Genomic DNA, 16,928 nt, shown 5'->3' with positions numbered 1-16,928 from the left:
AAACCATGGGAGAGACAGTTTGAGCAATTAGGTGCCTACCATTGTCTCACATACTTATTGGTACATTTTTACATAAAGGCAACTGAATAATTTCCTTTAGGAACTGTTCACACTCCTTTCCCAAAACATTATTTTAAGATAAAAGATTTGCCCAGGCGTGTTGCATTTATGGAACACTCTCGTACTGTAGGTATTATTACAGCATAACCGTCTGAAGTCGAGTCATGCACCAAAGACTGCCTCATACTCCTTGTTTCTCCCGTTTCAAGGCTGCTCCTCCCCATATATCATGTAATTGTTCAGTGGGCAATGCTGCAGCCAACTGGGCCAAGGCCTGGAGCTGGCTCTGAGGCACGGATATACACTCCTTCAGTAATTAAGACATTACCAAGTGGACCTCCTGTCTTCTGTCTTTAGTGGATATTGTACATAATAGTAACATTAGAGTGACATTATGACTGTGTTAAGAATAAATGCATAAAGAAACTATAGTGAAATCAGCTATTTACTCACCAAACTGTGAAAAAAGCCATTAAAAACAGCAACTGACCATGAGCATCGGATATCGGCGCCAATACTGGAAAAAATCCGATATTGGGTATCAGCTACAAATATGCAATACTGAACAGGCGACCCACGGGCGAGATGATTCAATCCGGCCCCAGCACAAATTCCTGAGTATGTCAAAAAAGAAAGCAAGTCTCTAGCCCATTCCTGTGCGGAGTTATACTTTTTTTTTTAAAGAAATAACCAGAATTCTCACTCCAGCCACTACAGGCAGCTTAAAGAAAGAAAGGAAAGAATTCCACAAGTGTCCAGTAGAGGGCACTGACATAAGAAGAGATCAGGATATAAACAACACATTATAATCCTGTGGTAAATAGTCTGCCCCTGGGCAGCTGTGGCTACAATAGTAGCTTACCACCACCAGGTGTTGAGTGAATGACTAATGATTAATGGCTTGTTAAGTGCAATACAAGTGTAAGCCGAGGGTACAGTCCTGCCAGGCTCATTATCATTCATTTATTAAAAAAAGTTTCCTCAATAGTATTTTCCCAATCAAAACGCAATTTACTGGAGCTTTTTTTTATGGACCCCGGCAATACACTCCCGATATATTCTGGCCCCCAGCTATGTCATTTTGAAGCTTAGAACATGGATAATTCAATCGCTGAGTAGTTTTAACCTCTGCAAATCTATTTTAGATCGGCATGCAAACCCGCAGCTAGAAACAGCATGCAAATGCTAACGGGATCATGCTAACGCTAACAAAAACTAATCACGGCTGGGTCAAAAACTAAGATAGAAATGCCTAATAATATAAAACGACCACTGCTGGAGCGGCCAAGTGTTGGTATTTTAGTTTATGAAATGCTGTTATCTAACATATCTTTAAAGCACAAGTTCAGCATAATGATCACATAATTTATGCGATTTGTTTATATTAATTCAATCTATAAGCCTGTCATGTAGCCAAGGAAATAAAATAATTCAGTGATCCTTGTTAAATGTTTTCCATGAGTTTATTAATAGATATAACTGATAATTGATCTGCAACATCAAGAAAAGATAAGACTTTATTCATCTTGAAATGGAGAAAAGAGAAACATTTACTTTTTCACTCACAGCAGCATACTCAAACCCCTGGTAATGGTATTGGAAACAATAGAGCTGGATCGGTGCATCTCTAGTTCTTTAGCACAGGAAGATTAATCATAACCAAAGACAGATCGCAATCACTAAATTGCAAAGGCCGCATTCATTTAGGTACTGCGCAAAACACCAGAATACAGTCCCCATCTTGTTATGTGTAAAGCTGCTAATCCTGTCAGTAGTTTAGATTTAAATTTATTCATGGTTAACATCTGATCATCAAGTCACACTGTGTGACTGAACCGCATACGAGGAGAGCCCGAGCCCACGATGGAGGTGCTAACACGGTGCGGCGCAAAAACCCACATGAAATGACCCATGGATACTAGCTTGGTCTGTCATATCATCTTTTCAAACAGTGCCTATTAACACCTAAACATTCACTAAATAACAAGGCTAACTAACAAATGACAAGTAGCCTAGCCTAGCCACTAAACTTGACTTTCATGTCCGTCCCTGTGCCTCCTCAGTCAGGCACTTGCAGCTGTACTACTAAATACCTTCACCACTGTACAAAAACATTGATATTTGACGATGCAGACTCATTGCACTTTAGCGTACATATCTAGTAATATAGTGCAATCCCTCATACTGCTTTCACTATTAGAAAGATACTGCAGACAAAAATGGGGACATAAATTTGCAATTAAGTAGCAAATGTTCTTTGTGTTGCTATTTTCACCATCAGCCCCCTGCTGCTTTTTAGGCTTCACTTTAATCATTTATCTCTCTTTTTTTTTTTGGTGAAGAATTGCAAATTGTTTCATCACAGACACGCAGCAGTCCAAATATGGCAGCGACGGGAGCGGTGGCGCAGGCTTTGAAGTGTGACTGGCAGATTATTAATCGGCTGCAAGAGTTTAGAGAAGCGTCTGAGATTGATTAGTGCAGAGAAGCCAAACATAATGTGAGTTTAGCGCCACAATTTGGACTTTTCTTTTTTTTTTTTTACATCCTCTTTCATCATCGTTTGACATTGCTCTAACCCTACATGAAGGGACCAGCCAATCACTTGTTACTGTCCCACAAAACCAAACGTCTGCACAACCAAAGTACATGAAAAGTACATGCTTCGTTGCCAACAACCGGGATTGAACCACAAGCCACGGACCTTTCAGTTACTGGGTAAACATCAACCAGTCATAGTTTCCTTTTGTACAATTTTTTGAGGCACAAAAGTTTAAATAAACAAAATAGCATAGTGAGAACGTGGGGAAAGACATTCATTACACAAAACTGTGCTAAGGAACTGTAACATCAGACCACACAGACTCCAGAGCAATTCCAATTCTATTCTATTCTTTTATGACTACTAAGTACTAGGCAAGGCAAGTTTATCTGTAGAGCACAATTCATACACAAGGCAATTCAAAGTGCTTCACAGATGCATAATTACAAGAAAGCAAATAGAATCAATAAAAACATCAACATAAAATTAATCAATTACAGTAAAAGGCAAGAGTGCAGATAAAATACTTTCAGTCATATGCTTGGGCAAAAAGAACTGTTTTCAGCCTGGATTTGAACATTGTCAGAGTTGAGGCCTGTCTCACATCCTCATGAAGACTGTTCCAGATTTTAGCTGCATGAAACTGAAACGCAGCCTACGACAAAGCTCAATTGGCCAATTCTTTATCCGTTGTTTTAATTTTCTTCCAGTATTGTTTACCTAGAAATACAGTGCTACTGCAGAGCCATCTTTGACTGTGGTTTCATTATGGCTCGATCAGCTCTTTGATCAGCTGCGGTTGTTTTAAATGCATATTAAAAAAAAGTCTAATTGACTGACTTTATCGTTTCCTCATAAATCTGGTTTCGAGTATGTATTGTACACTCGTGTTTCACAGCTATAAGGTCCTGGGTTTCCCTTTCTGTGTGGAGTTTGCATGTTCTCCCTGTGTCTGTGTAGCTTTCCTCCGGGTACTCCGGTTTCCCCAACCACTAAAACCTGTACAACATGTGAATCCTTCATCCAGGTGATTCTGACCATCAACCTGATCAACCTGGCTCCACATCTGGAGATGGCGCGGTACTGCTCCTTACGGGTCGTCCCAGCATCGTCAAAGGATGTGTCAAATGCAGAAGACAACTTTCGTTGTACAGTTGTTGTATAATGACAAATAAAGCAACCTTTTGTCTATATGTGTACTGTAAAGTGTCTTTCAAGCTTCTTCTTTCAAATCCATCATTATATAGTTGTATTTTCATCTACCCAATTCAGTTCACTCACCTGCGCCACCATCGCAAGTGTCGCAGGTGAGTGAGGTGAGTAGAGCTGGTCGTCTTGTGATCGGAAGTTTGTGGGTTCGAATCACAGCTCCCGCAAATGCACACTGTCTATTGTGTCCTTGGACAAGACCCTTCACCCTACATGCTTCCAGTGTGTGTACATTGGTGTATGAATGAGAGTGTGAACGGGTGACTGGTTCCTTACTGTAAAGCACTTTGGGTCGGATAAAGGTAGGCACAACATTCATTTACTATTTACTCTTTGACTCCAAGCAGTACTAAGTATCTCATGCCCCTAGAGGCCATAAGCGCCACTGCAGGTGTTGTAGCATGTTACGTTTTTTACTCATTAATTGTCCGTGAGAGTAAATACTACGCTGACAGAGAAGACAAAGGGAGAGAGGAATATTGTACATCCAATTAAACAATGAGATAGTAAACAAAAAATGTTTAAGTGGCACTAGCCCACAGCTAGCTATGCCCGTTAGCCTGTTAGCTTCTTCGTGATTCCATTAGTGTGTATTGGTGCTCCAGGTCGGAGCAGGGAAAGTTGAAATTGTGGTTTTCTGGCCAGAGACACCAGGGGGAGATGAAAGACCACCCCAATCATCCCATTAACACTTTACCTCCAGAGGGACTACGAAAAAGATTTATTAAGGTAAACAAGTTACTTAGTACTGCTTTGAGGCCGCAGAGGTTTTTTTGCTGGGCTCTTCAGGTAATGAATGTCCTGTTAGAAATGTGTGGCTGTATAATGGATATTCTCCAAAAGGTGACTCTCTCATTTTAATTTTGTCATGGCATCTGGAGCCCGAAAAAAGACTTTGTTCTTTAATTGGCATTTCATTGCACATATGGCTCATTTGTTGGTGCCTGATGTAACTTCTTTGAAATTCTACATTCTCCACATATTTATTCAACTACATCTTGTTCTTAACCACCTCAAGCCCATTTCTTTGCATTATTGAATAATCTAAAATAGGTCAGATTTTTAATTGGAAGTGGACGTCGATTTGAACGGAACTGGTCATTCAAATTTACATAAAACACATTTAACAAAAGCACAAAACTGGAAATTGAAGAACTCATTATCTTTGTGAAGCTGCAACATCAAAGCCTGGTTATTTTCATACAATGATAACCTTATAGTCGCTTCCATCTCCACCGCAATTTAAAACCTTGGTGCGTGAACTAAAGACGCGTCAAAAATAGCACACTTTAATGCCTTATTTTTTTTTTTCTCAATTCAAAACTATTTCCTAATGCAGGGACGGAGTGCTGGGAGCTGTATATCCAAGACATCTCTTCTCTCTTCACACTGTGCACGCGAGCATGCAGCGCCCAGATGACAAAAGCACTGTAAGCCTGAGCCAAAAATAGGACAACACAAAGGCCTGCTCAAAAATATCTCAAGTTATAATTATCAACAAACAGATTATATCCTCTGTGCCATATGAAGCTTTAAATTGACTTGCTTTATCTGATATTAGATAATATGTAAGAGCCAGTTCACTCTAGTTTCATCTGCACACACTAGTATAGAGTATTGGCTGCACCAAATCTATGGCTAAACTTTCACCATAAAGTGGCACAACATTTGCTTCAGTGCCATGTTGAGCATATTTACATGCATAATACATGGGAACTTAAACATCGGACACTTTGATTTCTATATATGGATATCATATATTATTGATTGGAGACTCAAGAGAATATTAGGTTTTATAGTATAATGTAGTAAAGTGACAATATTAAAGCACTTCAGCATTATTTCTCTCCCGACATGTTTTATTGTATAAAAATTCAAATGATATGAAGCCTCAGCTGCATGTAGTAAGTTACTTGTGACCCACTAAGCCTGGACAAAATCTTGCCATCAAATCAAAATAGCAGTTTGATTGATTGGACTTCATTACAATATCAACAAAATGTCTCTTATCGTCCACTGTGAACAGTTTTTTACTTGAAAATCTAATTGTAATTGCAATTAGATATTCTTCCACAACAGTTTGGGATTAACTGCTAACAAAACATGCACATAGCTTATAGATATGACGGACAAGCTCTGAAGAACTGGACTTGATAAATATTGATTAGGACTCCCGTTGGAACCGTTAGCACATCTTCCAAAGAGAACGGGTGTAAATGTAGAATAAATTGCACTGAGATGGTGAAAACAAACACAAATGGGCTGAATCTCTGGCCGCCTCCACTCCCACAGTGCCACTCTACAGCAGTATGCTGCTGCTGCTGTGTTCTTATATAAGAGGCCAATCCAGTGGGATGCCAGAAAGGCTATAGAAGCTTTGATGGCCACAACACAAAGGCACAAAGGCAAAGAGGCACCCTTTGATACCCATATCAGCCCCAGCGCCTCTGGCCTTATAAGGACCCAGTATAGCTGCGATCTGGTGTCCGCGTACAGGCGCACAGTGGATGAGCTTCATTCTCACATATAGGCCACGCACCACTGCACACACTCCAGTGTCCTATACATGCTATATGATGCTGATGAGCTCAGAAAAGTATTCAAACATTCTGAAAGGCTTGCGTGCTTCCACATCAAAAACGTGACAACAGGCAATCAGCGGCGAGCCTTGGGTGTCGCCTCGTAAAAAAATAATGCCCACAGTGACGTCAGTCTGTTATGGTTCACTATGGAGTCAAAATAATCAATACCTAGACACTAATCAACACTAAAACTAGTAACTAAACTAAATTCTCATTTGCAGAGGTTGGTGTCAGTACTTTGCAGTCTGGCCTTGAGCTTAAGTAGTAGCTGCCTGTCTAAACTGTAACCGAAGAGTAGTGTGTTAAAAAGTGCTTAATCTAAACTAATTCTGATTATGGACAATGGGCACGATAAACTGAGATCACTGTAATGGACTACTATATCAATGTGCCATACAACTACATTTGTGCTTTATGGTATCAAAATGAGAATCGAGTTGTTTCTAAGTCCAAACATTGATTTTGAAATTTTTGCATTGTGCTTCTAGCACCTAATCCACTTTACTGCACGTCACCTGAGCGCTACACAGGGGTCCATTTGGGCTCTTCCAAACATCTAATGAATTGAACAAAAGAACAAGCTTATTTGAGTGGACTTTTATGGACTTTTGTGTAACAATGAGCTTAGGGTCATATGAGGCACTAGTTCACGTTTGGCCAGACTGTACTGCTTCAAGCACCTTCAGTTAGTTTAACTTAACCAAAAGTACTTATGATTTCATTGCTGGACAGTGGACTGACTCGCATGACCACCTTAAAGACTTTTAGCACTACAGTCATACACATTATGACGCACTTTCCATAGAGTACTATTCCTCAAGATGAAAGTCACTGGCACGGGTCCAGGAGCCTCCTGCATGAATTAAGTGCTACATAATGATTCAATAATCCATATACCTGTACTTCACATGCACTCAGCACTCGAGCTAACCTGCTTTTTGAATGGAGGGATTAAACTGACTTATATTGTATAATGCACAAAGCCCCGCTGCTGGTGCCTAATTCCCTCAGCATAAAGCTACAACAGAGGAACAACAGTTGCACATAAGGCTGCACAGCATTCGGCAAAGATAACATTGTGTGATTTCAGCAAATGTGGCTTTACTACAATCAACCCCAGGCTATTACAGCCTCACGTAACGAGCAACGATAGATATAACCAAGGGTCAAAAGTTTTCATTTTAAAGGGATGATAAACTAAGGACAGAAATGTTGTATATTAAGCTTGTCTTATGAACCAAGAATTCACACGTGGCAATCTTCAGTGTAATTATGACCACAGGGGTGAGGATGTTAAATCTGTGGAACCCTAATGGCTTAGCTTATTCTAGATGCAGTTTCTATAAGGACCTTAACGTCTTGGTCAGCCATAAGGAAGGATTAAGACATCGGCAGATCAGCAAAAAGCTAAACCTCAAAACGTGCCTCATATACAGATAAAAATGGAAGATGTTTGGGTTTATCACCAACTGCTCGATAGTGAAAGCAATGATTCAGCATAAATATGCGCTAAGCAGGTTTCGTGTTCGGTGATTAAAGGCTGAAACTCCATCTGTCCGTCGGCCCAGTCTCCATTTCTGATTGTAGCCCGGGCTAATTGGCTTGGAGGAATTCTGCCTTTGCCGCCTCACTGTAAACAAGGGGACCATCTTCGGCACTTACACAGATTGGATTCAATTACAGTCGGCCACGGTCTGCATCTCAGATAAGACCAAATTACACAAGCGTTCTCAAGGTGACAAGTTGAGTGAACGCCGGATGAATGGGAAGCAGCAGGCAAGGACACAAGACGCAGCCTGGAGTGTGCGGAGACAAGGGGACTGTCTCACCGGCTCAGAGCACCTTATGCTGAGCGCTGCCATAGTGCAATAACTCGAGGGTTATGTGGATGAAGAAAGCAGCATACTCAACATTCCTTATCGTAACATGCATCCTGTTGCCTGACGAGTTAGAGAAGGAAACATATCGCAAGTATGAAGTCGGAACATGAGCCACTTTGCTTGGTGTCCTCACTAACAGCATAAAAGTTTGCAATACAACTTTTAGTGCAAATCAGGAGCAGCAGAAAGACTAGAAAGACAGAAAGTCTCATATCATTTGGATGGTTGCCTATTTCTGTCAAACTGAGCCCCACAGTCCCTGCCACGCGCTTGGCTACTGCCAGTGTGTGGTGTTTGAAATGCTCTCACCAGTATCTTGGTGGTGTAGGCGCTGTTGATGGAGATGGCGTTGACCAGGAGCTCCAGCGACTTTGGCGGCAGGATTCCGGACTCTGGGATGGCTTTGTGGTGCATGTCTGCCACGTAGAGCTGCACAGCCGTCATTCGGTTCGTGGTTAGAGTCCCGGTCTTGTCTGAACAAATGGCCGTGGCGTTGCCCATCGTTTCGCACGCGTCCAGGTGGCGCACGAGGTTGTTGTCTTTCATCATTTTCTGTTGAAGGCACACAACACATGGTTAAATTGTGTTTTTTTTTTATTACAATTAACCCCTTAACCCCCACATTTTCTCAAGTTCAGTTTTCCCAAGATCTAAACGCCAGAGTAACGCCTCATTTGAAAGCTAAGACCTACTTTGTTGTCACATTTTTTAAGCTTTTTCGTCGGTTTTCTTTACTTTTTCATTGGATTTTTTGTTGCTTTTTCAGAAGATTTACAGATAGCTTGTTTTGCTGCTTTTATGTCGTGGTTTCGCCTCGTTTTGTCACTTTTTGGTTGCATTTTGTTGCTTTTCCTTTTGGGGGTTCAGAGGTTAAAGTTCAGTTGTGGAGAGTAATGGGTTTCGTTTACTAGGCTAGTCTCACAGTAGTTTTCATAAAATGTATTGTTAATAAATAAATGTATAAATTTAAAGTTTTAGATTTGATGTAAAAGCTGGTGTAATCCATTTTTTGTCTTGAAATACCAGCTAAATGTCTTTTTCTGTTACAACCATCTACAATGTAAACGTGAAAGAAAAATGGGTGCAGAAAGGGGGTCACTTACTCTGGTATCAGATTTGGGGCCCAAAAACTGTAATAAAGGCAACATGGCAACAAAACATGGCAACAAAAAAAGCATATTTTATTTTTCAGCTTGCACCTGCTATTTAGCACCTGCTTTGATAAATAACCCCATGACATCTATAGCACATTTTGACGGTTTTCTTGGGCGATCAAGCTCAGTTCAACTTTAAACATTGTCCCGCTCTGAACACCCATTAAAACGTGCATCTAATTAACCCATGTGAACATTTGGGATGTGCAGGAGGGTCTGTGAGAGCGAGAATACGGAATTATTCAGTTGGTGCAGCTATAACACATTCACCACATAGATTTTACTCACTACTATTACAAGTGTCTTTTCTAAAATAATTTGGGCGACTCGACCCACCTCTAATTAGAGCAGTAGGAAGTACATGAGTATCAGCTTGCTCCTTACTTTGACAGAATAGGCCAGGGAGATGGTGACAGCCAGCGGCAGCCCCTCTGGCACTGCCACTACCAGCACGGTCACGCCGATGATGAAGAATTTGACAAAGTACTGGATGTAAACGGGAGTGCACTCGGGCAGCCAGGGACGCTTCTGCATCACAAAGTTATCGATGGCGAAGTACAGCACCAGGATGATTACTGTGATGGCCGACATGAGCAAACCTGTGCAGAAAATTTTAAAATCACAAACAAAGATGCTCAACTCATCACCGTGTTCGGATTAGGGCTGTCACGATAATTACAATATATCGATTTATCGTTCAATAAATAACAGATAAACGTTACATTTTTTGGGCTCGATATTTATCGTCTGCACATTTATTAGCATTTCCCCTTTTTTTCATTGTAAAACTTAGATTTTTGACTGAAGCAAATTGAATTTCATTATATTTCATGTTTTTTGCAGCTTGTGTGGTATTTTAGGATATGATGATGCACTTTTAGAACAAAGGTTTACTGTAATTTTTATGAGAGTTGACAGTATCTAGTATCAGTAGGGTCAATAATATCGTTTATCATGATACTTTTCTCCCTCAATATATCAAACTTCCAATTTGTTATCGTGACAGGCCCAGTTGGGATAGTCTCGATCCATTCAATAGTCACCTCCAACTGCTAATGTTTGTTAAACTTTGGAGTTTAGAGTATCATCAATAGAGCACTACGTAGCTGAGATAAGCCATAACACATATTACAAGTGTTTTCGCATCACTAATTCATGAAGACTCAGTTCAAAGACCACAGTTTAAACACATCAAGAGGCAGAAATATTTTATATTTTCATATTTAAATATGAACTTCTAAACAAGAATCCCATGCTTTTTAACATGTTTGTAGGAGGTACTAACATGTTTTAAAAGGCCCCACAGAGACAGATATATGGATGTTTGCAATGAATAATATAAGCAGTGCATTAGTTCACTATAATCGTTGTAGTTATTTTGCAGTTGCGTCCAACAGAAGTTTAATCTGTTTTGCCTCCTGGAAATGAGTCCCGCCGATGCCACCTTGACTGAGTCCTCATTCATCTGCAGTGCATCCTCATATTAAAAGTTAGGGCATATAAATATCAATATGAATTTCCTGTTTGAATGGGTACAAGGCCTGGGGGTGACTATCATGTGCGAGAGGATGAGGAATGCCATAAGTCCAAAAACTGTGGTGGCTGCTGCTAATCCATCTATGGCACCACGTTGTTATGACATTGCCCCCATTCAATCACTCAGGCCGACAGACTGATGCAAGACTCACTGTGCAGCAACAACAACATCCTGAAGGCTACCGCTAAAATGATACGGCAAAAAAAAAATATTCCAGAAGAAAACTACCAATCGATTAAAGGGGAAAAAAAGTACATCTACAACGCTTTCGAAATGAACTCGCACCTGGACACAGTTTGAATCGGAAAGTGTGACGCCTGTTCCTGGATAAAGGGTAAATAAAAACTTGGAGCGCAGAGGACGCAAACGACTACACAATGTTTGCTGACGCTCATGTGGAAGGTTCAGGTAAAACAAATAAACACACAATGTGCTCCGCTGATTGAGCTCCAGAGACTGCTGTTTTGGTCTGATTACAAGTGTAAACACAACCCAAAATATCTGGGCCAGTCTCGCCAAGTACATGCTGTAATTGGACAAGTTCGTCAAAAGCTTTGAAGGAACCTTTTTATGTGCTATCCTCAATAACTGCATTATGTTGATTTGAATGAGAGGATAATGGCTGAGTTATAGACCGACACTATGACTAAGCAAGAGTCGCAAACCATGGACTTTAATGAGATCATCTTAAATTTGTTTATTTTCTTAGCTATTATTAATTAACCAGAAAAGTCCCATTGAGATACACGATCTCTTTCTCATGTCCTGCTGTTTTTAATCTTTACAATAATGGAAGTTTTATGCTGAAGTTTGATTCATTTTAATGAGTTGCGATGGGGACCAGCCTGTACCTGCTTTCCCGATCTGCACGGCCAGTTTGGTGAGCTTCCCCTGCAGGACAGACTTCTCCTTTTTGGGCGCAGACACTTTCTTCCTCTCCTTCTCCTCGTCTCCTCCCTCCGCACTCTTCAGAGGCTGCATCTCCATGGCAGCCGCTCCGTCCGGTTTCTTCACTGTGAACACAACACACGGGGCAGGGGCGCGTTAGAGACCAGACAGCACCTACAGAGAGGTAAGGGCAAGCGCCTCGTCACCCACCACAAACAAAGAAAAGGTGGTGTTGTGTTGCCTTTTCTATAGATCAATGATAATAGAGAATTTGACCAACAGCTGTTTCCTGCTTGAAGTGGGGTATTGTCACAGCAGCAGTACAGTATGGGTCAGTGGCAAGGCTGCACAGCAAATCTAACGTCAAGTACTGAAATTTATGTTTTGAAAATTAAGATTCAGTTCACGAGCCGATACTGGAAAAATCGGGTATCGGTATAATATAACACACGATATTGAACCGATACCAGTTTGAACTATCACTGCGGTATGTCATTTTGAAGGGCAGAACGTGGAGAAATCAATTGCTGAGTTAGTTCTAACCTCCACTAATGTATGTTTGCTCGCCGCAGCATGCTAATGCTAACAACGAGAACTAATAAAGGCTGGGTAAGAAACTAAGATGGAAATATCTAAAAGGGGCTAGATGCAAGTTAGTCATTTATTCTCACTACTGCCACCCCAGGTCATACATGTAACTGCACTTTCTATATTAAGCTCGTGCAAGATGGCAATTCGGGCCCGAAGTAATTCCGTTTGGAGTGACAGTGCAGGATTTTAGAGGCAGTTGTGGTGAACAGGTCTGAGCTCATTCTACACATTAGGACATTGTTGGAACATGTAGGGGGAGGAAAATACATAATTTAAACAGTTTTAAACTCAGTATAATCCCTTTAAGTAGCCTTATAAATTAAAATAGTCACTTCTGGAGTGGCCGAGTTTGTATTTTAGTTTATGAAATGCTGTTAAAGGATAACGGATCTAACACATTTGTAATGATCAGATTCATGTGAGTTGTTAATATTAATGTAACTTATAGAGTTCAGGATCGTGATGTCATATCGCTAAGATAATTCACATTAAAACCCAGTGCGTTATAAATAAATTTGACCATTAACGACTCAACAGCTAACAGAGTTGTTCCACTGCTTTTTTTCCCACTTTTTATACTGTCTTAGCTAATGTTTGTCAATGGAAAATGTATGCTAACAGCTGCAAACATGGCGGATCTCCATGGTAACAGTGGATTCTGTTTTCCCGTCATGTAGCCAAGGATATAAAAAAGTCCAGGGATCCTTGTTAAATGTTTTTTCCATTCGTTTATTAATAGATATAATTGATGTACGGTCCATGGTAAGATCATGACAAGAAAATGTTAAGACTTTATTGATCTTAAAATTGAGAAAAGACGACTATTCACGTTTGCACTCAGAGAAAGTCACTTTTAAGTGTTGGTATCGGTTAATATCGGATATCATCAGATACTCAAACCCCCAGTATCGGTATTGGTGAATAATTTAATTCATTCAAAGCTTTCATTGAGTAAATAAAAGCAACCTTAAAAACCCATGCCACACTACACTACTGCATGGGGAGTTGGGGGAAAATCATTTTATTTATTTTTTTGCCTCAACAAAAAGATCCTTAAAATAGCACCACAAAAGTTATAGAAATACGACGTTGAAACCTGCGAAACAAATTAAATGCATTCATTCTGAATAGGCAAAAAAATATGTCGTAAAAGTTTTACATATTTTTCAATAAACCTGCAGGTCACATATTATCACTGACATTTACCACTAACAAATAATTAAATACTTGAGATAACGGGGATCAAAATGCTACTTTAGCTCATCTTGAAGGAAAGGGAAACGTTACTAACAGGCAATGTGCACGAAAGTAAACACATGGAACGCACTCTGAGAAAGAGACTATGCAAATATATTATACCACTATATTGTAGCTATGGCAACGCACAGTGAAAGCTCAACTATAAAAGAAAAAAAAAACGTTACTGAGTGATAATAAGGATCATCAATATTGACTTCTTAGTCGCAGAATTTAGCTGATCATAAATGTGTGACACAAAACAAAAGGAAAAGAAGTGACTTTCTTTTTCTACCCTTTTAGATAAACGCTTCAGTGGAAGGAACAGACAACAAGTCGACGATACAGACACAAGAAACAACGGGACGATGAGAGCGACAGAGTGAGAGAGTTGGTTTACACACTACTGAGACACAATACGTCCTGGGTCAAATAGTTTTAATGGAGTTCAACCGATTCTGCTGTATTCCAATGTGCCTACGTGATCGGAGGACGTGGCCCAGAACGTACGGCGTGTGTGAATGAAGGAACACACAGAGGAGGGAGGAGAGATTTGAGATGGGGTTTGTTACCTTTGATCTGGTTGCTCTCCATATTGCCATCTTGCATTTTACCTATGATGGAGACATATAAGACAATAACCAACAAAAATAACCGAGGCAGACAAAGCAACAGTCCAAAGACGCGGACACAACGGAAACAGCAACAGGAGAATGGCTTTAATACGTGTCACAGAGAAAAGGCCATGTACAGTGAGTTCATGTCGGCTCACGATACTGAATATGAGTGTCGGTGCGGGGTTGTCCACTTTATATTTTAACTTCATCTAAATGTATTGTAGCAGTTATTTGGCACACACAATAAGTTCAAGTATAATGAGCAGTACAGTGGCCCTGAAGAGACAGTCACAGCGACAAATGACCAACTTGAAAATACACACACGCAAAATATCGAATCTGGTTTGATGGAGTTGAAGCTCAAAGATACAACCTGAAGTCACAGCCGCTTAGTGAAAGTTGTTTATGTTGATTGATGTTTTATTAGTCAAAGTCTGGGGAACCTGTCATCATCATTGCCTAACAGAGAACAGAACTTTCCTCAACTTGTTTTCGTGATTTGCAAATAGTTTCTCTCTTTGTCAAGATTTGTTTCTGCCTCTTGCCCTTCAGGGCCACCGTAGCATCAGAGTAGAAAATGAGTTATTGAGACAGAAACACTGCACACGCACGGGGCACACACACAGACCAACACAAACAGCAGAGAGCATGCAGAGGAGGGGCCATGCACCATCACAGCAGACGGAGGAGCGAGAGAGAGAGAGCCTGGAGGAAGAGCCTCCCACATGGTCAGGTTACGTAACATCAGCCAGAAACTCAGATCTACCTCAGTCAAGGCCAAGATTGGTCTGATTTATCTATATTTGGACTTATGCACATGTGCTCCATACGAGCAGACCATGTCTCTTGTGCATGTATTGGTAATTAAAGGACTCCACGCTGTAATTACAGTAATAATGCGGTGTTTGTTTTGTTGCTAGTCTCTGCAGAGCCACGAAACTCAATTGTGGGCCATCTTTAACATGTATATTCAGGAAATGCAGCTCATTCCACCTCCACGTTTCGCATTAGCCCAAGTCCCTGGAGTCACAATAAAGCTGAAGATGACAAATGGCTCTGTTCCAGCGCAGGACAAGGGCACCATTACACTGCAAATCACGCCTCCTCCGCCTTGAGAACGGGCGCTTTAGAAACAATCTCCAAGGCCAAATAAGACTGCATGGGGGAATTTCATCTTTTTGCGTCTAGTTTGTACTGAAATAGAGCATTTGCACCAAGTTATCTCACAGGACACAACTACCTAAAAGGAGGTGACCCGTTGGCATAATTTCGTCCCTATAAATACAAATGAATGCACTTGAACTTGTGCTATGGCAACGGGGATAAACGAGTCAAATGGGTTAGGTCCCTACTGTCATTTACAGTAACAATGTACAGCAGTGCAACTACTGTGCTGTGTTTATTTGGTACATTTAATTCACTTTGAAAGAACACATAGATACAAAGAGGTGAAAGACAGAATCTAGAAGAACTCGGTCCAAAGTGCCAAAGTGAGGAGGCAGCAAATAACTCGACACACACTTAAAGTGTGGACAAAGAGAACACAGAGAGCACAGAGCAGCTGAGGCGGGCGGGCGGGCGGCAGAGAGAGGAAAGGTAAGTCACAACAGTCAGAGATCAGAGCTTATCAACCTACCATTAATGAGGCTGGCACTGCCGGGAGCAGTAATGCCCGCAGCCCCATCCGTGGCTATAGTAGCGATGGGGTGGAGAGGGGGGTGGGAGTCTAGCCGTGACAATAAGGGTCCAAATGAACAAAAACACATACACAGCCGTACGAGCACACAGCCACACAAACAATGAACAGAAATAACATGGTTATAAGACATTCAAGATTCAGGCTCATGTCAAAACTAACTTTAAACCTATGTCACTATCACAGCAAATGTATACAACTACAAATAGCAATTTACTGTATGTTAATCTATGAAGTAAAAACTGGAAACATGTAAAATGTAACATTTAACACACAACACATGAAGGTGGGGACAATATGTAAACAACGACCTCAGGAATGGACCTGTTCATTTTACTGTAAAAAGTACTGTAACCATGTTATTCATGTTGTTTATTAAGAATAGCAAACTTAAAAAGTGTTAAGCGTTGGCCAAGTCAATTTCTTTTGTGTGTTTGCAGTGCTTCGACATAAACAAGGTCATGTGACAGCCAGGTAAATAAAGATCCCGAATTATTGATAGATTTAGTTTCTTTAGTACGAACAGTGCTACAAGAAACAAACCTTATAGATAACTTTTTTCCTCATCACCGTATGCCACAGAAATAGCACATGTGAACAGCTAATGTCTAAATGTGTCTAAGCCTAATGCGCTGCTTGTCTTTCTCTCATCCCATTATTCTTCCTCATTGCAGCTATGAGATGGCAGCCTGTCTAGCTAAAGACATTCAACACAAGGAGGAAATCGCGCTGATGCTGAATGCTTGTTATAAATGCTTGTTAGTTTGATGAGCGCTCAGAGAAATGTGTCGTCTGTTCACACTTAAAAAGATGCAGAGCTAAGCGGTCCAGGCTTCTCTTTTTAAGTGAGGGATTAACGTGGAGTGCACTGCAGAAGAAGAAATATCGACACAGGTTCAAATGGCTTGACTGTTTCATCTGAACGTAACCAAACTA

General features: G+C 40.7%; 1 protein-coding gene across 13 annotated transcripts in view; it reads right to left on the bottom strand.

The window, feature by feature from the left end:
- Positions 1-16,928, bottom strand: part of atp2b2 (ATPase plasma membrane Ca2+ transporting 2) — a 95,195-nt gene that overhangs the window by 28,692 nt on the left and 49,575 nt on the right. For 7 of the 13 annotated variants that reach the window (XM_079578857.1, XM_079578858.1, XM_079578855.1 and 4 more), the window contains 5 exons: positions 15,933-16,022; positions 14,252-14,293; positions 11,816-11,977; positions 9,812-10,026; positions 8,583-8,825 (listed from right to left, as the gene is read on the bottom strand). In XM_079578857.1, coding sequence (XP_079434983.1) covers positions 8,583-8,825; positions 9,812-10,026; positions 11,816-11,977; positions 14,252-14,293; positions 15,933-16,022 — 752 coding nt within the window. The remainder of the gene's footprint in view (positions 1-8,582; positions 8,826-9,811; positions 10,027-11,815; positions 11,978-14,251; positions 14,294-15,932; positions 16,023-16,928) is intronic. The other 6 variants (XM_079578856.1, XM_079578854.1, XM_079578853.1 and 3 more) reach the window with 3 other exon arrangements.

Source organism: Gobius niger (genome assembly GCF_951799975.1).
Source record: "Gobius niger genome assembly, chromosome: 20".
NCBI lineage: Eukaryota > Metazoa > Chordata > Actinopteri > Gobiiformes > Gobiidae > Gobius > Gobius niger.
This window is presented reverse-complemented; position numbering and strand designations above follow the sequence as displayed.